We start from the raw sequence: 26,959 nt of genomic DNA, 5'->3' as shown, positions 1-26,959 counted from the left end.
TGCACTCTCATTATCCTCTCGTAAATCGATTCACTCGTATATGTAACTGAAAGTTTAGTGGATTCGTCGATTCATCCTATATGTAACTGAAGGTTTAGTAGATCTTAAGTGTGATGTTTTCATACTATGCTGCTGCTTAGTTATTTTCATATCATACTGCAGCTCAGTTATGCATACCAGGTTTATGCAAATGTATTTATTAGATGGGGATTTCACTTATTCTCACCTAATTTATGCTAAAATTGATGAAATGTCCATCTTTCTAATATCAAATCATAGTGGGACGCGATAGATTATAGGTGGGACTCACCTGCAGCGTGAGAAGTACTCCATGAGCAGCAAGGAGTATGATTGTTCCCTTCCTTGACTCATGGCGGGGCAAATCGGGATTCGGGAGCCGGAATGTGATCCGACGGTTCAGTAGCCTCCACGCTCGACCGATCCGACGGCGCATCCAGGTGCACGCTGCACGCACAATCTCAAAACAGGCTAGCCAGGGTTCGGTCCAAGCCAGCCTCGCAGGCTCCCCAATCCCCGATACCTCCGCCACCGCCGTCGCCGTCGCCGCCGCCGCCTCGCCTCGCCATCACGCCCCCCTCTACGCCGCATCGCCGTTGCCGGCTGCGGCTCTCCGCACGCGACGACTATCCCGCCCCGTGACGCCCGCCCGGTCGGTCCCCGTGCTAGATTACGTCTTGATCTCTCAGGTTCTGATCTGATCCGATTTGTCTATCTTTCGAGATCTTCTTCTTTTTCTTGTTCAAATTGCTTCTGCGGCTCTCGGTTTGTACGATTATGCCTGCTAATTAAGAGCTCCAATGCTCGAAAGCACACTTCCTAGATTATTACTATGCTATGCGATTTGGTTCGTGGTTGCTGGAGCTAAATTTACTCGCTTTAATCGTGACGGGCTTATTAAAATGATAAAATCGTAACCTCGTGCTCAGTTTTGGGTCATTATATGTGTTTTTCGTGACTGGACGATTAGATGTAGCTAAATTTCAAGAGGAATTCATGGTGGCCACTTGTAATATCGAGTTTTAGAGTATTTCAACGATTGCTTGAAAAATGTCCAGCTTTGTTTGGTGAACTGCGTTACTCCTGTGTCAAGGTGGAGTGAGGTTTGTGTTGGTGCTGGCTAATTGTTTCATGAATGATCTGCATGTTGTTAACTCGTTATCCTTGTAAATGTAGGTGCCTGCATTGACATGTTGTATTTGAGAAAACCCTTTTATTTGTTATATTATCATCCACGTGTCACGCATTCCGTTCATCAAAGATTCAGAGCTATATGGACATTTGCCTATTTCCCTTCATCGTTATAATCTGGGACTCATCCAGAATCCTTTGCATGCCAAGTTATCTTGTCCACAGAAAAGGCTTCTTTTAGATTTATAACATTGTGAATAATGTATATGCATTTATTTATACGTGCATAGCTGCCCCCCTTACTTTTATGCATGCTTATGATATTAAGTTTGCAGAGGTGACAATATATTATATCTCACTTTGTCAGGTTCTTTAGAAGAAAAGAGGAAAATCATACATGGATATCATGCAGACAAGTGACTCTTCACATCATGGAATTGTAGAAAACAGCCCTTACAGAACTCCCTATGGTAGACATGTGGAAAGTGGCAACCTTGGTGGTTCATGGTATTTTAGTAGAAAAGAAATCGAGGAGAATTCCCTTTCAAGGAAAGATGGCATTGATCTGAAGAAGGAGTCTTATCTTCGCAAGTCATACTGCACCTTTCTTCAAGATTTTGGGATGAGACTTAAAGTGTAAGATTATATTGTCATTACTTGTTTTTCTGGGAAATAGATAGCTGTTTAATAGCATTATGGAATCCTACCTATTGTTTTCATGTTTGTGTGGACTAGTCATTTTCTGATAGCTTGATTTCTTTTAAGCAGCACTTGTTTCTTTCTCATTTGCCCGCTTGCAGTACTCGAAACCCTTCATGATTGCTTCATGCTCATTTTATTTTGCAACTCGAAGGAAAGTCTAGTGGACATCTAAAGCATAAATGATTGCATTTTGTTGATGACAGTGTTGTACTCTAGTTGTACATGACTACATTCTGTACCCTAGGTTGCACCCTCTAGAGACAAAATGTTTAAGCCTTAGCCCCAGTGTTGTATTCATTGATTCATTACTTTAGGGGCCACTCATGTTTGTCAGGCATACAACGGGGGGTGCAACCTAGGGTACATCCTTGCTTGGGTAGAACAGAAAAGATCAAACTCTAATTAGTATATATATTTAGGCTTTTGTGTCCTTCAAGTACTTGCGCCGTGAATGTTTATGAATCGCTAAACATCCCTGTATATCAGTTACTGCATAAATTATGCTCTTTGGCATGGTTGATAGTTATATATATTATTATATGTTTTCCTTATGGTGAATGGCTTTAAAATGTAGGCCTCAAGTGACAATTGCTACAGCTATAGTATTCTGTCATCGTTTTTTCCTTCGTCAATCTCATGCCAAAAATGATAGACTGGTAAGCCTTACTCAAATTTGTATGTGCTTGTACATGTTTGCTGTCGGACTATATATTTTCGACTTTACATGTGAATGATAGAATGATAGAATGGTAGGCAGTATTCTAATATGGGTTTAATCGTGAATGCTTGCCACCGATTTGTGAAAGACATAAGAAATAGTTGACTGACACTTGTAAATCATATTCCCTCCGTTCCTAAATATAAGCCTTTTTAGCGATTCCAAATATGGACTACATATGTAGCAAAATGAGTGAATCTACACTCTAAAATACGTATATATACGTCCTACTAATTTCATGATATTTTATTGGATTCCATGATATGGTGAATCTTGTTTTGCTTTGCGGAAGAGATATGCAGTCTTTTTTTTTTTTCTGTTGTGTGTATAGCCTACAACATAGATCTTGCTGCTCATTGTAAGTTCTCAATGTATGTTCTCGTTGTAACCTACAGACAATAGCCACAGTTTGCATGTTCTTGGCGGGTAAAGTTGAAGAAACTCCCAGACCCATTAAGGATGTCGTACTAATTTCTTATGAGATCATCCACAAGAAGGATCCTGCCGCAGTTGCTCGAATTAAGCAAAAGGTGACATATTTAATTGCAAGTATTGTCTTGATATTTCTTATGTAGTTGCCTGTGCTATCCTTGTTTCCCCACACTTCTACTCCCTCCTTCCCATAATATAAGAGCGTTTTGACACTACACTTAGTGTAAAAAACGCTCTTATATTATGGGACAGAGGGAAATTATTCCGCCAATCTGCCAAAAAAAATTCTTTACATTCATTATATTTTATCCCCTGATTCCTATGACAAGAATGACTGTTGAGGATATTTTTGTGCTGTTTTGTGCAGGAGGTTTATGAACAACAGAAGGAGCTTATTTTAATCGGGGAGCGTGCTGTGCTTATAACACTTGGTTTTGACCTGAATGTGCACCACCCGTACAAGCCCTTGGTTGAAGCAATAAAAAAATTCAAGGTTGCTCAAAATGCGCTTGCTCAAGTTGCGTGGAATTTTGTCAATGATGGGTATGCCGAAATTACACTTATCCTTACAAACATAGTAACCCCCAATTATGCCTATTTAATTACTGCGCCTTAAAGGGGTGTACAGGCTACGTACTTCGCTTTGTCTCCAATTTAAACCCAATCATATTACGGCCGGCGCAATCTTCCTTGCTGCGAAGTTCCTCAAAGTCAAGCTTCCATCAGATGGTGAGAAGGTCTGGTGGCAAGAGTTTGATGTAACCCCGCGGCAGTTGGAAGGTTGGTCTCTAGATTTAATTCACTAGTGCATGTTTGCACTATTGTACTATTCAATCTCCCCAGAATAGTATTTCACATCCTCGCAGGTAGCAGCAGCTGTTGACATGCTTTAACTTTCTAGGAGCCTGTGTGGATTGGATTACCAAAATTTCATCATTGGTTCAAAACTGATAAGTGTAGGTTGCCTAGGTCAAGCAAGATACATGCTGTTGCTTGATGTGCTCAAGGGAACCTTATAATTATTAGTGTTCTGGGATAAGCTAGGAATGTCATGTCAGGAGCATACCATGTGTACCCGGCCTCTCGTGTGGAACCTGAAAGAATTGGGTTTGTCTATTTTTTAGTGTATTGGTAGATCTTATCACTTTTGTTATACATACATTAGCTTAGTAGCATCGCAAAGAGATGTAAATGAAAAAAATACAATCTAACATGAGGATGACACTTCTATTTTGGTGATTTTGCAATAAGCACTACTTTCTGTTAATTATATCCATTATTACTAGAAGTGATGCTCCTTTCTCTGCCACTGTTACTTTTGATGCTCTTTGTTGTGAAGTACTCCAATAACATACACACACCAAGCACCCGTGCTTATATTAATTTTGATTATTATTCTTTTCAGAGGTCAGCAACCAAATGTTGGAGCTCTACGAGCAAAACCGTGTGGTGCCACCACCGTCCCAAGGGAATGATACCGAAGGCAGTTCTGCAAGTGTGGTTAATCCACGTGCTGTGGGGAAGGCTCCTGGAGCTGCTGACGAGCGTCATGCTCATGGAAATCATCAAGCACCTCAACAGTCGAGCATGGTAGGCCCCCCTGAGAAGCAAAACTCAAACCAGAGGATACCCAAGGTGGAAGCAAAGGACGGTATTGCCAGCAGCAACGAAGGCCCCAATATGTCATCCTCAATGGATGCAATGAAAAAGATAGACAAGGATAAAGTGAAAGCCGCGCTTGAGAAACGGAGGAAATCAAAAGGTGATGCCGGTAGAAAGGTTGACATCATGGATGATGATGACCTGATTGAGAGGGAGCTGGAGCATGGCGTGGAGATGGCTGTCAAGGATGAGAAGAAACACGACAGAAGGCAGAGCTGGCCCCAGCCCCCGCACCAGAACGCCGAGGAGGGCGAGCTCTCCATGGACAGTCAAGAGTACCTTTCCACCGTGACTGAGCTCGACGACCGGAAGAGGAAGGATGTGTATGACCACAGGAGCTATGATCACGGCGAGAGGGACCTTAAAAGGGTGAGATCATGAAATTGAGTATTCATCAACCCCCCCCCCCCCCCCCCCCCTCCCCTCTGTAGAACAATCGGCAGACTGTAATTTGATATGTTGGGGGATTTGAACTGTTATGTACTCCTACTATATAATTGAGAAAAAGAATTTCCCCAGGGTAGGCGTGCATTTTCAAGTGATGATGTTATCCAACATTGGGCAGCAGGTCCATGCTGTGAAAATTGTGTGAAATGGAGACTCTTATGCGAGTGTTTTGCAGTTTTGACGCCCTGCTGTTGATGGGTGTTTGATGAATTTTATGCATCCATGGAAGTTCGTCCATGTGTAGGGAGAGATGCTACTCCACCTTTTGTGCGATCAGATGGTGTACATTCTGTTAGACAGATCATGCTGATCGATCCGGTCAGTGGAAGACTCGAGCCATGATGGAACAAGACTACAGAAGAACTCAGCACTACAGTTCATGCACTATCCGTCCAGTCTCTGCTGTTTTTTGTTTGTTTGAACCAATTGAATCAAAATTCATTATGTGTGATCATCATTTCATATAATTTGTCTGAACCAGAACGACAAATACGTATCCCCTCCACCCACTCTGGCATTTACTAATGAAATATCCTTCACCATCTGACTAGAAATGGAACGAAATGTCTAGAGGATGTCAGGATCAGGCTCCTTGATCCCCGCAAAAAGAGAGAGAGAGAGATCAGGCTCCTTGAATGCAAAAGGGTTTTTGTGTCTCGGCCAAAGAGCTTTTGCCGGTAATATTCTCCCTACCGGAGGAGCCTTGCTTTGGTGCTGGTGGACGGAACGCAACAGAGGCAATCATGGCGAAAGAAGACTTGAGCTTGAAGCTTTTCCATACACTGACGAATGGAGGGAGTCTAGGGCCAAAACCCACTGTACCGGTCGTGCAGCGGTGTAGATGGGGGAGGCCGCCGAGTCATATGGTGAGGATCAATACCGACGAGGCGTTTTCAGAGCGGTCTAGAGCAGGTGGTTGGGGACTCATCTGTATCATGATACACTGGATATTTGGTTTGCAGCTGCTGGTGCCAAACACCCTATATCAGGCTGTGTCCTTGGCAGATCGGTTAGGAGTTGAGCGGGCAATTTCTGACACCGGCTGCCTTGTTTTGAAGCAAGCCATTTCCTCCAATGCCTACGACCTTGCGCCTCTTGGTGCCCTGTTTAGCGATATTAAGCTTAGAACCCTCTTCATTGAGGCCCAAGTGGTGTATGCACCGAGATCTTGTAATAAACCAGCGCATGAGCTGGCTGCTATGGGTGCAGGCTTGTCTGATGGTGAACTTAGAGAGTGGTTCACTGGCTACCCTGATGATGTAATCAGTGTTGTGACCGGCGATCAGGCCGTGCCGTAATGGAATACGAGTGTTCCATTTCAAAAAAAGGGAACAAAATAAGATTGGATTGTTCCTCAATTGGAAGGAGATGTTTTGAGCAATCAGAGAATCGCTTGACAAACAGTTCTTTGTTTAGGGAAGCCACTTGGTGGACTTCAGTCGATCAGGTACCAGTACACGTTTATCATTCGATAAAACATAGCTAAGGGGTTCATCGTCCCAATACACATGAGAATAAGAATTAAACATAATCACTTCCATACCTTGACCAAACAAACCGTTGCATGCTTGAATCACTTCCAGGCGGTCAGACTCGACGATGATGGTGTTACATCCCAAGTTTTCAACCAGTTCCGGGGCTCCGGGCCCTTCTGGGTAGCGGTCGCCTCCACCGTGGCCGAGTCCAACATGTGATCAAGAACCCAGCGACCGGTTCACCATGATCATTGCGGAGGACCGCAGCCACTGCCCCTGTTCCATTTTCAAAAAGTATGATGATGATGCATCCACATTCAGTTTATAATAATTCCATGAGGCTTCCCTCATCGTATCAGGACTGGTTGTGAACTGTTCAGAGCTTTGCATAGTTCGCGCCAATAGCCTGAATTGCAAACACAGTTGACTGAGCAGGTTCCACCTCTCCTCGATTAACAACCTCCCGTCGCTGCCACAGGATATACCATGCCCCTACAGCGATCGTCTCCTGTACACCATACCGACCCATAAACGCTGAATGTTTGACAGTATTCCTCAAAGTTTCCTCAAGCATCACTGACCCGTGATCGATCAATCTGCATTGCTTGTTTGATGAACACCTCAAGTCCCTGCGCTTGCCAAACCTTCCTCGCATGCCACGCCTCCCGTGAACATCAGGTGCTTTATATCCTTGGCTCCCCAGCAGCAGATGGGACATTGGGGTGAGGTCTTGATATGCCTACCTGCAAGAACAATCATCCCCGGTATCACACTGTGAAGAGCCCTCCATAGGAAACAATACCTTGCTGGGGACATGTAAGTTCCATAGGAGATCTCCCATACTGGGTTCAGCCTCGAGCTGCCTTGTCCATCCGATCGACGTCTCCTTGAACCAACTTGTTGTGCCATTCATTATAGTATGCAGATCTTACAGAAAAGGCGTAATTTTTTTATTTATGCCAAGCTATAAAATCTTCTAAGTTCCCAGTATTCAGGGCAGCAAGGCGATGTCATTAGCCTAATCGAGATGAGGTGTAACAATATGTCTTGGAAATAAATTGGCATGTACATAATACAATGGTGGTATGACGGACAACGAAGATGGTATCACGACCTCAGCCCTCTTGCACGACCCTATCACCAATAATCTCCACAAGAGCATGATCCATCCTTAAAATGATGAAAGCGCTGTAAATCTCTAACAATAATTTCTCGTTCAGCGGACTTGGAAATAAACTTGATTACTGCATGGCAATCAGTACAGACCCGAAGATTCTTTATCACATGGATTACTGAACCCGGGACAGAGTTCATCAGAGCAAAAGCAACAGCAAGCTTTTCACTGTGGATGCGCAACGCAGATTCTTTCTCCTCTTCATCCAAATCATGATGAACAGAACCCGTGTTTGGTACATAGCCTGCTTTTTGCGCTATCTCAAGCAGTTTCCCCAGATAAGAATAGATCTCCTTGTGCTGAGGATGACTCGTGTCGCCAACATAAAACACATGGGTTTTACCTTTCAATTCAACTGAGCTATACCCTGGAGGTTTTTCTATTCCTCTTGTTTTAACCAGAACTCTCATTCTCTCCACATCTGTCCACATTCCAGCTTCTGCATATATATTGGACAATAAAACATAGTACCCACTGTTGGTCGCATCTAACTCAAACAATCTTTTCGCAGAAATTTCTGCCAGCTCAACATTTTTCTGGACTCGGCATGCACTAAGAAGAGCTCCCCAGATAGCAGCATCAGGTTTAACCTTCATTTCTTTAATGAGGCCATAAGCCTCATCAAGACAACCGGCACGGCCAAGAAGATCCACCATGCATCCGTAGTGTTCCACTCCAGGTTCAATCCCAAACTTATTCCTCATGGTTTTGTACCAATAACGGCCCATATCTAAAAGACCAGCATGACTGCAAGCAGCTAAAACGGAGATAAAAGTTATGTAGTTAGGGTTTTGCCCCGATCTGCACATCTCATTGAAAACTTCAAGGGCGTCTTGTCCATGACCATGCATACCATAACCAGTAATCATGGCAGACCATGACAGGACATTCTTCTGCTTAATTTTGCCGAAAGCCTTTCTTGCCATTTCCACTCTTCCGCACTTGCTGTACATATCAACTACAGAAGTTCCAACATAGGTATTTTCCTCCAAACCCATTCTTACCACCTGATTATGAATGCGCTTTCCAGTCTGTATCGTCCCAGCATGTGCGCAAGCCAGTAACACAGCAGAGAACGTCACAGCATTGTACCTAATGCCTCCACCAACATTCAGCATCTTGCCATACAGCTCCAGGGCCTCCGCCGACAACCCATTCTGAGCATACAGCGCAATCATCGTATTCCAGGACACCACATCCTTCTCCATGGTATCAAACACCTTCCTCGCAACCGGCAGGTCACGACCACCGCCTTTGGCATAAGCGTCTAACATCGTGTTGACCACCCCAGCATCCACGTCCAAGCCAATCTTCACAATAAGCGCATGAAGGCTAGCAGTAATTCCGCGGACAGGGACACGGGCCGACGAGGAGAACGCCACAAGCACAGCCGCCTCGTCCACCGCCATGGCAGAACCAGACGCGAGCAAGTCGCGGAAGAGAGAAAGCGAGGGGTAGACTAGATTGTTTCGCAGGTAGCCAGAGCACATGGCCGTGATAATGACGGGGTTGGGGCTGGGAATTTCATCGAACGCCTTACGGGCGTCGAGCGGGCGGCAGCAGTGGTGGTACATGTGGAGAAGAGCGGAGGCGGAGAAGGGGTCAGAGGGAAAGAGGCCGGAACGGAGTGCAAGGAGGTGTAGCTGGCGGCCGGCGGCGAGGGAGGTGGCGGCGGCAGCTGCGCGGAAGGCGGGGGGAAGGGCCGGGAGGAGCGCGGCCGGGTTAGCGCGGAGAGCGGCGGCAAAGGTGGCCAGAGCGGCGACGGCGTCTCCGGAAGCAAGGAGGTCGGCGACGGCGGCGGACCAGGAGGCAGGACGGGAGGGGTCCACGGCGCGGAGGAACAGTGCGCGGACGGAAGGGGTGGAACTGTGGATGGGCGTGCTCTGTAGGCTTTGAGTGTTGGAGGCGGGGACTGCCGTGGAAGGCGACGCCGCTCGTGGGTTGAGCGGAGGCTGCACTCTTGCTGCCGCCATTCCTGAGATGCCGGTGGTGGCCACAGCGCAGCCAGGAGCGGAGGTTGATGAGCGCTTTCGTGAGAGAGGTTCCGAGGGAGAAGGAAGACGTAGGGTGTGTTTGGTTTAGAACGCAGATAACTGCCACACGGGTGGGCGTTAAGGGATCTGCTCACACGTTCTGTGTGGTGTCTAAGAGGATCAGCCTACACGCTTGTGTGTGGGCAAAACAACTAGCACCCACATGCCTCTTTTTTTCCTCCTGGTCCCTCTTACACGCGTGTGTGTGGGCGAAATAGATAATGCCCACACGCCCGGTACATCAGGCCTCGCACCTCGTGGTCCCGCACGCCCCACGTGACACTTTACCGCGCGCCTGCAGTTGCCATGGGACGGACCCTCGTCCATGTTCGTTTAAGTGCAGTTGCCATGTCGCTGAACTGCGGTTGCCATGTCGGACAACTACAGTTGCCATGTTTGCTCAACTGCAGTTGCCATCTCAGGTCAAAGTTCCAGATTGCCATTTTTTGGACAACTACAACTGTTGCCATGTGTGATCTGGTCTACTGCAGTTGCCATGATTTTAAAACTTTAGGAGTTGCCACCTACTAACACTAGACAGTTGCCATGCAGCACTATAAAAAAAGGCATGGCAAAAAAACATGTTCGGATAAAAGAGAGAGTTGCCATGTGATCACAAGCACGCTAGGACAGTTGCCATGTAAAAAGAAAGAGCTGCCATCTGCTTACGTGCACGCTAGGGCAGTTTGCCATGTACCATGCAAAACATATGGCAACTGATATGTCCGGGTAAAAAAAAAGAGAGTTGCCATCTGCTTGCAATCACACTAGGGCAGTTGCCATGTACACTGCAAAACGCATGGCAACTGGCAGCTTGAGTGTGGCAGAGGAGACGGGCGTGTGGGCGAGATGGCAAACGCCCACACACCAGCCCTTCTGCGTGACTGAAAACTGGTGTGTGGGCGAACTGCTAAACGCCCACACACCGGCCCCTCCGTGTGGTAAAACAGATATGTGGGCGACCTCTCTCACACATCACACACGTGAGTTGTCCTACGTGGCATACAAAATCTGTTAATTCGTGCCAAGATTCGTGCAGAAGTTACTAGACGGTGATGGAGGCGTGTGAGTGAGTTGGCTAACGCCCACACATGTGGGCGTTAACATTTCCGTTGGTTTATGCCAAGGTTGCCCCACCAAACTCTATGGATCACCAATTTTCCTACTGATGTAATTCGTGGAGTGGCCGGCGATCTTGCCACGTCCACAAGTTAATACTCCCTCTGTCCCAAAATATAAGAATATTATGAGACGGAGGGAGTAGAATGCAACCTGTTTCACATAAAAAAGCATTGGCTAGCCAAAATTTTGGTTGCCCATGATTTGGCTAGCATTGGCAAGAAAAATGAACTAGAATTGGCTCAAGTTCATTGGCATGCCAAAAAATTGACAACCATTTAAACAAGGACCAATCTTTCGCTCATGACCAAAATTTTGATAGGATGCACTTTGGCGATAATCCAAACACACTCGTAATAAAAGAGCATGTGTAAGCCACAATAAACAAATATTCCCCTCAAAGGTGTGTGCGGACGTAGTGCTCGTGTTATTTTTTGATTTATTTCAGACTTCTGGCGTCGGTGTACACAAACAGGGGTATTTGTTTCCCCTGACTAGTGCACAGGCTTGCGGGGCCTCCCGGGCAAACTGCCCTTGCCGGGCATGACTAGACTTAAGAGAAGCGAGTCAACAAGAGACCATCTCAGGGAAGCCTCCCTTGTAGGGCAGGAGAGCCTGGCCAGGTCAAGGCAGCACCAGAAGAGCGAGACCAGTTTGCCCCGGCAAGGTTTCCGGGGCCGCCAAGACGAGAACCCGCCAGGCTCCTTGCCGGCAGGCTTTCACCAAAACGCCATCACACCCCAGTCATTAATCAGTGTGGTGTCAAGCTATCAGACAACCGGGTGGATCCTATCAAGCACGTGGCGGCGTGGTAAGAAAGAGATTAGCTTTATTGACACCCGTCCGGAGGACGTGTCACGCTAACAAGAAGAAGCAGATAAGCGGCGCGACAGGCTTGCCGGGCTTCAACCTCAGCACGACACCTAGCAGTGCATTTAATACACTTTGTCCTAACTGCCAGAGTTAGGTATGATAACACCATTAGCTATCTAATCATCCTGAAATGACTGTTTTGCCACTGTGGTCACCCTTTAACCTATAAAAGGAGGCCCGAGGCAACCTAGCAAAGGGTTCGAACATTTGATCCCTCAACACTTGTATGCACACGATGTTCTCCCCGAGGCAACCTTGCCGGGCTAGAGCATGTCGTGCCTTCGTGTTCCTCCAGATCAATGCACCATAGCAGGAGTAGGGTTTTACGCTGCAAAGCAGCCCGAACCTGGGTAAAAGAGAGCTGACATCGCCGTGTTGCCCCCTGCTGCTTCTGCTCTTTGTGCAATGTGACCGTCCCCTTGTTGAACCACAAAGGGGCACCCCTATCCCATAGGTGATCGAGCTTCCACGCCGACATCTGGTGATGTTTGTTTGATGAGAGGAGACGTTTTCGTCGACTGCGAGGTGTTTATGGTGACTTCATAAAATCTTTCGGAGGTGTTCATGGGGCAGGGTGTGCGTGTGTACGTTCACAGGGATGAGTGTATGCTCGTGTACGTGAGCGACTTTAATTATACTATGTTAAGAAAAGGTGTGTGCGAACGTGCGGAATATGGGCTCATCATCGCTTCCTCATAGTTTGTAGGTTCATCATGGTCAAGTAACATGACCTCCAGAACAGGATTACCGTACCACTCTGGTGTGGACCTTACTTTGGTTGACCTACGAGGTTCGGTAGTAACTTGATCTGAAGTTTCATGATCATCATCATTAGCTTCCTCACTAATTGGTGTAGGAATCACTGGAACTGATTTCTGTGATAAACTACTTTCAAATTCGGGAGCAGGTACAATTACCTCATCAAGTTCTACTTTCCTCTCACTCACTTCTTTCGAGAGAAACTCCTTCTCTAGAAAGGATCCATTCTTAGCAACAAAGATCTTGCCTTCGGATCTATGATAGAAGGTGTACCCAATAGTTACTTTTGGGTATCCTATGAAGACGCACTTCTCCGATATGGGTTTGAGCTTATCAGGCTGAAACTTTTTCACATAAGCATCACAAACCCAAACTTTAAGAAACGACAGCTTAGGTTTCTTTCTAAACCACAGTTCATACTGTGTCATCTCAACGGATTTAGACGGTGCCCTATTTAACGTGATTGTAGCTGTCTCTAATGCATAACCCCAAAATGATAGTGGTAAATCGGTAAGAGACATCAAAGATCGCACCATATCTAATAAATTACGGTTACGACGTTCGGACACACCATTACGCTGTGGTGTTCGAGGTGGCATGAGTTGAGAAACTATTCCACATTGTTTTAAATGAAGGCCAAAATCGTAACTCAAATATTCGCCTCCGCGATCAGATCGTAGAAACTTTATTTTCTTGTTACGATGATTCTCCACTTCACTCTGAAATTCGTCTAATGCATAGTGATAAAGTAAAGCAATTACATGGCGTTTGCATTTCATACAATAAAACGACAACCGTAAGGCTCTTGCCTGTTGCCGATAACTTTTACAAAACATGATCATCTCATACAATAGCATATATCACATCATGTCTTGTTCATATCACATCACAACATGCCTTGCAAAAACAAGCTAGACGTCCTCTACTTTGTTGTTGCAAGTTTTACGTGGCTGCTACGGGCTTCTAGTAAGAACCGTTCTTACCTATGCATCAAAACCACAACGGTGATTTATCAAGTTTGCTGTTTTAACCATCAACAAGGACCAGCTGTAGTCAAATTCGATTCAACTAAAGTTGGAGAAACAGACACCCGCCAGCCACCTTTATGCAAAACAGGTTGCATGTCTGTCGGTGGAACCAGTCTCATGAACGTGGTCATGTAAGGTTGGTCCGGGCCGCTTCATCCAACAACATCGCCGAATCAAAATAAGACGTTGGTGGTAAGCAGTATGACTATCACCGCCCACAACTCTTTGTGTTCTACTCGTGCATATCATCTATGCATAGACCTGGCTCGGATGCCACTATTGGGGAACATAGCATGCAGTTTTAAAAAAAATCCTACGATCATGCAAGATCTATCTAGGAGACGCATAGCAACGAGAGGGGGAGAGTGTGTCCATGTACCCTCGTAGACCGAAAGCGGAAGCATTAACTTAACGCGGTTGATGTAGTCGAACGTCTTTGCGATCCAACTGATCAAGCACCAAACGTACGACACCTTCGAGTTCTGCACACATTCAGCTCGATGACGTCCCTCGAACTCTTGATCCAGCAAAGTGTCAAGGGAGAGTTTCGTCAACACGACGGTGTGGTGATGGTGATGGTGATGCGATCCGCGCAGGGCTTCGCCTAAGCACTACGACAATATGAGCGGAGGAGTAAACTATGGAGGGGGGCACCGCACATGGCTAAGAGAACAATTGATGTGCTTTGGGGTGCCCCCCGCCCCCGTATATAAAGGAGGAGAGGGGGAGGCCGGCCCTAGGGGCGCTCCATGGGGGGTGGGCGACTTGGACTCCTAGTCCTAGTCGGCCCCCACTTCCTTCTTACGGAGGGGGAAAGGGGGAAGGAGGGTGTGATAGCCTGGCTCATTAGGGATGATAGACTACTCATATCAATAAGGAATTCCTTCTTTTCCGGGAGCCCATTCGAAAAGAACTCCAAAGTTAAGCGTGCTCAGCTTGGAGTAGTTTCAGGATGGGTGACTGACCAGGAAGTTGCTCCCGGGTGTGCACGAGTGAGGAAAAAGTGCACAAAAAAGACTAGTATTGATCTATGGGGCCAGTCTAGATCCCGCGAGGAGTAACGACCACCGGCGGGTGTGTCCGGGGCGTTAGAGAGAGAGAGGGGGGGGGGAAGGAAAGGGGGGCCGCGCCCCCTCCCCTTGTCCAATTTGGACTGCCCATGAGGGGGGGGGCGCCACCCCTTGTGGGCTGTCCTCTCTCTCTCTCCCCTATGGCCCATGTTGGCCCATTACTTTCCCCGGGGGGTTCCGGTAACCCCTCGGTACTCGGATAAATATCTGAAACACTCCGAAACTATTCCGGTGTCCGAATACTACCTTCCAATATATCAATCTTTACCTCTTGATCATTTGGAGACCCCTCGTCATGTCCGTGATCTCATCCGGGACTCCGAACAATCTTCGGTCATCAGAACACATAACTCATAAAACAAATCGTCTTCGAACGTTAAGCATGCGGACCCTACGGGTTCGAGAAATATGTAGACATGACCGAGACATATCTCCGGTCAATAACCAATAGTGGAATATGGATGCTCATATTGGTTCCTACATATTCTACGAAGATCTTTATCGGTCAAACCGCAATGACAACATACGTCATTCCCTTTGTCATCGGTATGCTACTTGCCCGAGATTCGATTGTTGGTATCCTCATACCTAGTTCAATCTCGTTACCGGCAAGTCTCTTTACTCGTTCCGTAATACATCATCCCGCAACTAACTCATTAGTTACATTGCTTGCAAGGCTTATCATGATGTGCATTACCAAGAGGGCCCAGAGATACCTCTCTGATACTCGGAGTGACAAATCCTAATCTCGATCTATGCCAACCCAACAAACACCTCCGGAGACACCTATAGAGAATCTTTATAATCACCCAGTTACGTTGTGACGTTTGATAGAACACAAGGTGTTCCTCCGGTATCCGGGAGTTGCATCATCTCATAGTCAAAGGAATATGTATAAGTCATGAAGAAAGCAATAGCAATAAAATTTAACGATCATTATGCTAAGCTAACGGGTGGGTCTTGTCCATCACATCATTATCATAATGATGTAATCCCGTTCATCAAATTACAACACATGTCTATGGTTAGGAAACTTAACCATCTTTGATTAACGAGATAGTCTAGTAGAGGCTTACTAGGGACACTGTGTTTTGTCTATGTATCCACACATTATCAAGTTTCCGGTTAATACAATTCTAGCATGAATAATAAACATTTATCATGATATAAGGAAATATAAAATAACAACTTTATTATTGCCTCTAGGGCATATTTCCTTCACATCTGTCTCTAAATCCTCCTCTGAGGAGCTATCCGTAACCAGCAAGACATGCGCTTCGTCAGATAGCATTGTCTGCTCTGAAGACCTTGTTTCCACTCCAGATTTTTCCATGACCGTGTCGAATGGCTGATAACAGGAAGAGTAATTGAATATACTAAAATTGTTGACAAATTTAATACGTAATAAAAAATGATGGCATGATATAATTCACATATAAGATGACTGGCTAACCAGGGTGGCATTGCAAAATTCACATATATGATGCCTGACTAAACAAGATGGCATTGCATGATTCACATATACGATAAAGAAACTAAACAGATGGCGTTCACACAAAGCATGTCTAAACTAAGCAGATGACATATTTGATGTATAAAGTAAGCAATGCAAGGCACCATTGCATGATATTACCAACATCAGCATGCCAAGTTAGAGCGAAGACCTCGGGGGGTAAATAGGAGTGGTCTTCTCCTTCTGAATCCCCCTTAGAACAGTTATCTTCCTCTTGATTACAATCCGAAATGGGTGTAGGGGGGGCTGCCTTTGCGCCCACTGATACGTCTCCAACGTATCTATAATTTATGAAGTATTCATGCCATGTTTACAATAGTTTTATATGATTTTGGTATTATTTGATTAGAACTAACCCGGACTGACGATGTTTTCAGCAAAACTACCGTGGTGTTGTTTTTGTGCACAAATAAAAGTTCTCGGAATGGGCTAAAAATCAACGGAGATTTTTTCTAGAAAATATAAAAAATACTGGAACGAAGAGTTATTGGAGGGGAGTCCCATGAGCCCCACGAGGGTGGAGGGCGCGCCCCCCGCCTCGTGGACTCCTTGTGGGGCCCCCTGACTTGTTCTCGACGCCAAGCTCTCCTATAAATCCCCAAACTTCCAGAACTTGACCTAGATCGGAAGTTCCGCCGCCGCAAGCCTCTGTAGCCACGAGAAATCAATCTAGGTGAAATGATCTAGATGACGACTAGAGGGGGGGAGGGGGGTGAATAGGCGTTTTAAAACTTTTACGGATTTGGCTTTATCCTAATGCGGAATTAAACTAACAGATACTTTTCAAGCACAAAGCCTAAATATGCTAGGCTCAACTAAGTGCACCAACAACCTATGCTAACAAGATAGGCACTTAAGGAAACTAGCAAGCACAAACTATATCATAAGATATGGAAATGTAGGAACAACTAAGCAATTCAACTAGCACAAGATATATCAATATGAGCAAGTATGAATTGCGGAAAGTAAAGGGTGTGGGTATGAGATAACCACAAGTGAGTCGGGGACGCGGATATATCCCGAAGTTCACACTCGTGAGAGTGCTAATCTCCGTTAGAGCGGTGCCGAAGCCAAAGCTCCGGGGCGTCACCAAGTGACTCAATGTATCCTCCCTTCCGAGTCACCCCCAACGGATGAACCTCGGTTCACTCGGGGTTGGTCTTGAAGGCGACCACCACACCTTTACAAACTTCTCCGGAGCACACCACAACCACGGAAGCTTCCGAAGGAACTTGACCACCTAGGGCACTTCAACACCCTTCCCCGGAGCACACCACAAAAGGAAGCTTCCGGGGGAAACTTGGCCACATAGGCCTCTTCACAATCTTCTCAATGTATCACCAAACCGTCTAGGAGGCGAAGCCTCCAAGAGTAATAAACTCACGGGCTCTCACTCGAACAAATCGATGCGGGGAGCTCAAACCAATGCAATAAATGCAATGCGAGGTCAAGAAACAAATGCTCAACTCACTCTCTCAATCTCACAAGATGCAACTCAAGAAAGTAGGAGATTGAAGAGAAGGGATGCAATGGAGGAAATCAACAAATGACTCCAAGATCCATCCAGAAATCCCCCTTCACTTAGAGGGGAGATAGGGGTTTGGGAGAGGTGGTAAGAGGCTCAAAATGATGTTTAGAATGTGAATGAACAACCCCCAAACCGGTGGGGAGGAAGGGCTCTTTTATAGCCAACTTCCAAAACTAGCCGTTGGGGCTCCAACGGACACTTCCTGGACACCCCGTGCCCACAGGGGTTTAGACCCCGTGCCCACGGGGTCCCGTGCGCACGGTACAAGCCCGTGTGCACGGGGCCCCGTGCCCATGGGGGTCAAAAACCCCATGTCCACGGGGTACCCAGAACAGTCTGCAGCAGCCCACTAAAATAGTGATAACTTTGGCATACGGACTCCGAATTCGATGATCTTGGGCTCGTTTTGAAGCTATGGAAAAGGCCAAGGTCCTCAAATAGAGAACCACCCAAGATTGACAAGAAATAATGATGCAAGTAATGCAAAGGTTTGAGCTCTCTACATGCGACATGATCAAGCTACTTGCCCGGCTATCAAACCTATAATTCGGTCTCCCTCCAAGAACCATGAGACCGGCAAAACTAGGAAAACCTAGCTAAGGTATACCTTTGCCTTGCATATTCAACTTGAGCCTGGTGATGACTCCAATGCTTGTCTCAAGTTGGAATCCCTTTCTTGTCCACAACCACTTGGTGAAGATGCTTGAATTGCTTCCTCATATTGCAATGAGGGAAGCCTTAACTTAAGCCCATATTCACATGAGCATTATCATGATGTGGACCGCAAGCTTAAAAGCATATAACCTCCGGCTTCTCATCTTGCACTTGGACTCCTCGAACCCGATGACCATCACCACTTGATGTCATCCACACATAGGCTAATTGAGATCTTTCCTTTTGATGCATGCCCATGAGAAACACCTAACCCACATAGACATAACAAACACGTAGCATGGGTTAGGTAACAAAGCACAATTCACAATTACTTACCATACCACTAGATCACTTGATCCCATGTGGTACAATGTTTGCGCTTTGAGAGTTGACCATCTAGATATAATCTTCGAGCTTCATCTTGGTCAACCAACATCTTTACTCCAAGCTCCATCTTGGTTTCTTCAAAGCCACAATGAACTCTTCATTTCCCTTCATTGCTTCAAGACAATATCACCAAAGACTCTTTCATGACCATATCAAGTTCCACTATGAATATCATCTTGATCACCACTTTCCCTTCTAACAACTCCATCACAGTCTCTTGAGAGGCATAATGAATTCTTCACTCTAGTTGGTTGCTTTCAGACTTGATCAACTGAAACCCAACACGTGAGCTCACCATGATCTTGTCTTGAATCATAACTGAATTCTTCTCTTTGATTATTCTCTCAAACCCTTGATCCTTAAAAGTCCTCGTGAAACCTCACTGGATATGGGATCTCGAGAGCCAACACCTAGGCCTCGTGATCACGGGGTATCCAGAGAGTTGACACTCGACCCCATGCGCATGGTACAAGCCCGTGTGCAAGGGGTATCCAGAGAAGGATACCATGAGGACTTCTTCAGATGCTTTAATGGCAGACTTCACAAAACAACCCAATGCACTTCAAGCATCACTATGGAACATATCTTCATATAAGATTCAATGCACTTGATGCTCCATAGGAATTGTCATTTAACTCCAAAGCATAGAGCAAATATATCTTCATATATATATATATATATATATATATATATATATATATGGACTTCATCCTTGATTCCGTCCAATATCCTTGTGGCACTATCTTCATATATATGGACTTCATTCTTGATTCCATCCAATATCCTTGAGGCACCATCTATGGACAAAACCTTCAAATATATCTCATTGAGAAACATTAGTCCATAGATATTGTCATTTAATTACCAAAACCACACTTAGGGGCTACATGCCCTTTCAATCTCCTCCATTTTGGTAATTGATGACAATCTCAACAAGAGGGTTTATATAATGAATTTAAAACAAGTATGCAATCTATCCAAGAATAAATTGTATACTTGAGGTGGTTTTGATAGCCTCAAATATCACAAAGATAGTTGATGTTATATGAACCGGTTATACTAGCATCGAAAAATTACACAAGAATTTGATGCTAGTAGAACCACAATATATAGAGCAAACTCCCCCACAATATATGCATGTGAAAGAACTCGGTGGAGTTTTCTCTATATACACATCGGTGCAACGAGCAAGCACAACAAATGTATATATGCATGAATGACAGGAACCAACCCACTTCTCCTAAACCCTCTAAACTTCTCCCCCATTGGCAACAAGTGCCAAAATGGAAGAAAAATCTAGACAGCCAATATAGTATGGGTTCCTCCTTAATTTGTGCATTTCTCATATTGAGTGGAATCAAGTGCACATATCCAGTTACGAACAAACGAAGAAATCCACACTAGGTTGAGGATCAAAAGAACATATTTTGGACAAGGGATAATGGAGATATCTAATATGATAATCATGCTAAGCATGGGTCCAAAATATATTAAAAAACATGAGAGCAAAGATATAAGAAATACATACTAGCACTCACTCAACAAGTACTAATCATGCCATGATGCAACATACACAATGTTGACTCTAACTTAAATAAATGCATGAATTAAGTACTTGTTACCGGGAGAGAAAGCATTGGTTCACGGGGCCCTTGATCTAGTACGCGAACATGAGGAACTTGATCTTGTTCTTGGATAGGTACATGATCTCCCATAGCATCTTGCTCTTGTGTTGGGGGTGATGACTTCCATTGTGGCCGGTCCACAAGAGGGGCTCTTACTCCTTCTTCTACATGGACAAGGGGTGTTTTTTTGTGGAAGAATATGACCAATCCCCATTGTACTTGTAGCTTGGGAAGGAGCCTCATCACCTACAACACTTAAAACAAATTGCTCCGCATGGAAGCCGTTATTATCATCACACTCCACATTCACCGTTTCCTCAATACATCCCGTGGATTTATTGAGAATATAGTAAGTGTGGGAGTTTGATGCATATCCAACAAGTGTTGGGTTTCGTAGTAATTTCAAAAATTTTCCTATGCACACGCAAGATCATGGTGATGCATAGCAACGAGAGGGGAGAGTGTGATCTACATACCCTTGTAGATCGACAATGGAAGCATTAGCACAACGTGGTTGATGTAGTCGTACGTCTTCACGGCCCGACCGATCAAGCACCGAAACTATGACACCTCCGAGTTCTAGCACACGTTCAGCTCGATGACGATCCCCGGACTCCGATCCAGCAAAGTGTCGGGGAAGAGTTCCGTCAGCACGACGGCGTGGTGACGATCTTGATGTACTACCGTCGCGGGGCTTCACCTAAGCACCACTATAATATTATCGAGGACTTTGGTGGAAGGGGGCACCGCACACGGCTAAGAATATGATCACGTGGATCAACTTGTGTGTCTAGGGGTGCCCTCTGCCTCCGTATATAAAGGATCAAGGGGGGGGGGTGCGGCCGGCTAGGATAGGGCGCGCCAGGAGGAGTCCTACTCCCTCCGGGAGTAGGATTCCCCCCTTTCCTAGTTGGAATAGGATTCGGGAGGGGGGAAAGAGGAGAGAGAGAAGGAAGGGGGGCACCGGCCCCCTCTCCTTGTCCTATTCGGACTAGGGGGGAGGGGTGCGCGGCCCAGCCCTGGCCACCTCTCCTCTCTTCCACTAAGGCCCACTAAGGCCCATATACCTCCCGGGGGGTTCCGGTAACCTCCCGGTAATCCGGTAAAATCCCGATTTCACCCGGAACACTTCCGATATCCAAATATAGGCTTCCAATATATCAATATTTATGTCTCGACCATTCCGAGACTCCTCGTCATGTCCGTGATCACATCCGGGACTCCGAACAAACTTCGGTACATCAAAATGCATAAACTCATAATATAACTGTCATCAAAACCTTAAGCATGCGGACCCTACGGGTTCGAGAACAATGTAGACATGACTGAGACACGTCTCCGGTCAATAACCAATAGCGGAACCTGGATGCTCATATTGGCTCCTACATATTCTACGAAGATCTTTTATCGGTCAGACCGCATAACAACATACGTTGCTCCCTTTGTCATCGGTATGTTACTTGCCCGAGATTCGATCGTCGGTATCTCAATACCTAGTTCAATCTCGTTACCGGCAAGTCTCTTTACTCGTTCCGTAATACATCATCTCACAACCAACTGATTAGTTGCAATGCTTGCAAGGCTTATGTGATGTGCATTACCGAGAGGGCCCAGAGATACCTCTCCGACAATCGGAGTGACAAATCCTAATCTCGAAATACGCCAACCCAACATCTACCTTTGGAGACACCTGTAGAGCTCCTTTATAATCACCCAGTTACGTTGTGACGTTTGGTAGCACACAAAGTGTTCCTCCGGCAAACGGGAGTTGCATAATCTCATAGTCATAGGAACATGTATAAGTCATGAAGAAAGCAATAGCAACATATTAAACGATCGGGTGCTAAGCTAATGGAATGGGTCATGTCAATCAGATCATTCACCTAATGATGTGATCCCGTTAATCAAATAACAACTCTTTGTCCATGGTTAGGAAACATAACCATCTTTGATTAACGAGCTAGTCTAGTAGAGGCACACTAGTGACACTCTGTTTGTCTATGTATTCACACATGTATTATGTTTCCGGTTAATACAATTCTAGCATGAATAATAAACATTTATCATGATATAAGGAAATAAATAATAACTTTATTATTGCCTCTAGGGCATATTTCCTTCAGTCTCCCACTTGCACTAGAGTCAATAATCTAGATTACACAGTAATGATTCTAACACCCATGGAGCCTTGGTGCTGATCATGTTTTGCTCGTGGAAGAGGCTTAGTCAACGGGTCTGCTACATTCAGATCCGTATGTATCTTGCAAATCTCTATGTCTCCCACTTGGACTAGATCCCGGATGGAATTGAAGCGTCTCTTGATGTGCTTGGTTCTCTTGTGAAATCTGGATTCCTTTGCCAAGGCAATTGCTCCAGTATTGTGACAAAAGATTTTCATTGGACCCGATACACTAGGTATGACACCTAGATCGGATATGAACTCCTTCATCGAGACTCTTTCATTTTCTACTTCCGAAGCAGCTATGTATTCCGCTTCACATGTAGATCCCGCCACAACGCTTTGTTTAGAACTGCACCAACTGATAGCTCCACCGTTTAATGTAAATACGTATCCGGTTTGCGATTTAGAATCGTCTGGATCAGTGTCAAAGCTTGCATCGACGTAACCAGTTACGATTAGCTCTTTGTCACCTCCATAAACAAGAAACATATCCTTAGTCCTCTTCAGGTATTTCAGGATGTTCTTGACCGCTGTCCAGTGATCCACTCCTGGATTACTTTGGTACCTCCCTGCTAGACTTATAGCAAGGCACACATCAGGTCTGGTACACAGCATTGCATACATGATAGAGCCTATGGCTGAAGCATAGGGAACATCTTTCATTTTCTCTCTATCTTCTGCAGTGGTCGGGCATTGAGTCTGACTCAACTTCACACCTTGTAACACAGGCAAGAACCCTTTCTTTGCTTGATCCATTTTGAACTTCTTCAAAACTTTGTCAAGGTATGTGCTTTGTGAAAGTCCAATTAAGCGTCTTGATCTATCTCTATAGATCTTTATGCCTAATATGTAAGCAGCTTTGCCGAGGTCTTTCATTGAAAAACTCTTATTCAAGTATCCCTTTATGCTATCCAGAAATTCTATATCATTTCCAATCAGTAATATGTCATCCACATATAATATCAGAAATGCTATAGAGCTCCCACTCACTTTCTTGTAAATACAGGCTTCTCCAAAAGTCTGTATAAAACCAAATGCTTTGATCACACTATTAAAGCGTTTATTCCAACTCCGAGAAGCTTGCACCAGTCCATATATGGATCGCTGGAGCTTGCACACTTTGTTAGCTCCCTTTGGATCGACAAAATCTTCTGGTTGCATCATATACAACTCTTCTTCCAGAAATCCATTCAGGAATGCAGTTTTGACATCCATCTGCCAAATTTCATGATCATAAAATGCGGCAATTGCTAACATGATTCGGACAGACTTAAGCATCGCTACGGGTGAGAAGGTCTCATTGTAGTCAATCCCTTGAACTTGCCGAAAACCTTTTGCGACAAGTCGAGCTTTGTAGATAGTAATATTACCGTCAGCGCCAGTCTTCTTCTTGAAGATCCATTTATTCTCAATTGCTTGCCGATCATTGTGCAAGTCAACCAAAGTCCATACTTTGTTCTCATACATGGATCCCATCTCAGATTTCATGGCTTCAAGCCATCTTGCGGAATCTGGGCTCACCATCGCTTCTTCATAGTTCGTAGGTTCATCATGATCTAGTAGCATGACTTCCAGAACGGGATTACCGTACCACTCTGGCGCGGATCTCACTCTGGTTGATCTACGAGGTTCAGTAGTATCTTGTTCTGAAGTTTCATGATCATTATCATTAGCTTCGTCACTAATTGGTGTAGGTGTCATAGAAACAGGTTTCTGTGATGTACTACTTTCCAATAAGGGAGTAGGTACAGTTACCTCGTCAAGTTCTACTTTCCTCCCACTCACTTCTTTCGAGAGAAACTCCTTCTCCAGAAAGTTTCCGAATTTAGCAACAAAAGTCTTGCCTTCGGATCTGTGATAGAAGGTGTATCCAATAGTTTCCTTTGGATATCCTATGAAGACACATTTCTCCGATTTGGGTTCGAGCTTATCAGGTTGAAGCTTTTTCACATAAGCATCGCAGCCCCAAACTTTCAGAAACGACAACTTTGGTTTCTTGCCAAACCACAGTTCATAAGGCGTCGTCTCAACGGATTTTGATGGTGCCCTATTTAACGTGAATGCGGCCGTCTCTAGAGCATATCCCCAAAATGATAGCGGTAAATCAGTAAGAGACATCATAGATCGTACCATATCTAGTAAAGTACGATTATGACGTTCGGACACACCATTACGCTGTGGTGTTCCGGGTGGCGTGAGTTGTGAAACTATTCCACATTGTTTCAAATGTACACCAAACTCGTAACTCAAATATTCTCCTCCACTATCAGATCATAGGAATTTTATTTTCTTGTTACGATGATTTTCAACTTCACCCTGAAATTCTTTGAACTTTTCAAACGTTTCAGACTTGTGTTTCATTAAGTAGATATACCCATATTTGCTTAAGTCATCTGTGAAGGTGAGAAAATAACGATATCCGCCACGAGCCTCAACATTCATCGGACCACATACATCTGTATGTATGATTTCTAACAAATCTGTTGCTCTCTCCGTAGTACCGGAGAACGGTGTTTTTGTCATCTTACCCATAAGGCACGGTTCGCAAGTACCAAGTGATTCATAATCAAGTGGTTCCAAAAGCCCATCAGTATGGAGTTTCTTCATGCGCTTTATACCGATATGACCTAAACGGCAGTGCCACAAATAAGTTGCACTATCATTATCAACTCTGCATCTTTTGGTTTCAACACTATGAATATGTGTGTCACTATTATCGAGATTTAATAAGAATAGACCACTCTTTAAGGGTGCATGACCATAAAAGATATTACTCATGTAAATAGAACAACCATTATTCTCTGATTTAAATGAATAACCGTCTCGCATCAAACAAGATCCAGAAATAATGTTCATGCTTAACGCTGGCACCAAATAACAATTATTTAGGTCTAATATTAATCCCGAAGGTAGATGTAGAGGTAGCGTGCCGACTGCGATCACATCGACTTTGGAACCGTTTCCCACACGCATCGTCACCTCGTCCTTAGCCAATCTTCGCTTAATCCGTAGTCCCTGTTTCGAGTTGCAAATATTAGCAACAGAACCAGTATCAAATACCCAGGTGCTACTGCGAGCATTAGTAAGGTACACATCAATAATATGTATATCACATATACCTTTGTTCACCTTGCCATCCTTCTTATCCACCAAATACTTGAGGCAGTTCCGCTTCCAGCGACCAGTCTGCTTGCAGTAGAAGCACTCAGTTTCAGGCTTAGGTCCAGGTTTGGGTTTCTTCTCTTGAGCAGCAACTTGCTTGCTGTTCTTTTTGAAGTTCCCCTTCTTCTTCCCTTTGCCCTTTTTCTTGAAACTAGTGGTCTTGTTGACCATCAACACTTGATGTTCCTTCTTGATTTCTACCTCCGCAGCTTTCAGCATTGCGAAGAGCTCGGGAATAGTCTTATTCATCCCTTGCATATTATAGTTCATCACGAAGCTCTTGTAGCTTGGTGACAGTGATTGGAGAATTCTGTCAATGACGCAATCATCTGGAAGATTAACTCCCAATTGAATCAAGTGATTATTATACCCAGACATTTTGAGTATATGCTCACTGACAGAACTGTTCTCCTCCATCTTGCAGCTATAGAACTTATTGTAGACTTCATATCTCTCAATCCGGGCATTTGCTTGAAATATTAACTTCAACTCCTGGAACATCTCATATGCTCCATGACGTTCAAAACGTCGTTGAAGTCCCGATTCTAAGCCGTAAAGCATGGCACACTGAACTATCGAGTAGTCATCAGCTTTGCTCTGCCAGACGTTCATAACATCTGGTGTTGCTCCAGCAGCAGGCCTGGCACCCAGCGGTGCTTCCAGGACGTAATTCTTCTGTGCAGCAATGAGGATAATCCTCAAGTTACGGACCCAGTCCGTGTAATTGCTACCATCATCTTTCAACTTTGCTTTCTCAAGGAACGCATTAAAATTCAACGGATCAACAGCACGGGCCATCTATCTACAATCAAACATAAATAAGCAAGATACTATCAGGTACTAAGTTCATGATAAATTTAGGTTCAATTAATCAAATTATTTAAGAACTCCTACTTAGATAGACATCCCTCTAATCCTCTAAGTGATTACGTGATCCAAATCAACCAAACCATGTCCGATCATCACGTGAGATGGAGTAGTTTCATTGGTGACATCAATATGTTGATCATATCTACTATATGATTCACGCTCGACCTTTCGGTCTCCGTGTTCCGAGGCCATATCTGTATATGCTTGGCTCGTCAAGTATAACCTGAGTATTCCGCGTGTGCAACTGTTTTGCACCCGTTGTATTTGAGCGTAGAGCCTATCACACCCGATCATCACGTGGTGTCTCAGCACGAAGAACTTTCGCAAGGGTGCATACTCAGGGAGAACACTTCTTGATAATTAGTGAGAGATCATCTTATAATGCTACCGTCAATCA

At 44.9% G+C, this 26,959-nt stretch overlaps 2 protein-coding genes across 2 annotated transcripts; one reads left to right on the top strand and one right to left on the bottom strand.

The window, feature by feature from the left end:
- The first annotated feature begins 472 nt into the window (after positions 1-472).
- LOC125551051 (cyclin-T1-3) lies at positions 473-5,291 on the top strand. Its single transcript, XM_048714203.2, has 7 exons — positions 473-707; positions 1,517-1,785; positions 2,426-2,507; positions 2,965-3,099; positions 3,369-3,544; positions 3,630-3,781; positions 4,407-5,291. Exons 2-7 carry the CDS (start codon positions 1,547-1,549, stop codon positions 5,042-5,044), a joined length of 1,422 nt encoding a protein of 473 aa, XP_048570160.1. The 5' UTR covers positions 473-707; positions 1,517-1,546; the 3' UTR covers positions 5,045-5,291.
- Positions 5,292-5,304: 13 nt separating this feature from the next.
- On the bottom strand, positions 5,305-9,876 carry LOC125551050 (Tetratricopeptide repeat (TPR)-like superfamily protein). The gene has a single exon (XM_048714202.2). The coding sequence runs from the start codon at positions 9,730-9,732 to the stop codon at positions 7,723-7,725; it is 2,010 nt and encodes a 669-aa protein (XP_048570159.2). The 5' UTR covers positions 9,733-9,876; the 3' UTR covers positions 5,305-7,722.
- Positions 9,877-26,959: the final 17,083 nt, after the last annotated feature.

Source organism: Triticum urartu, chromosome 4A, assembly GCF_056163025.1.
Source record: "Triticum urartu cultivar PI428250 chromosome 4A, HENAU_Tu73, whole genome shotgun sequence".
Taxonomy (NCBI): Eukaryota; Viridiplantae; Streptophyta; class Magnoliopsida; order Poales; family Poaceae; genus Triticum; species Triticum urartu.
The sequence above is the reverse complement of the archived record's forward strand: the minus strand, read 5'-3'. Positions and strand labels throughout refer to the sequence as shown.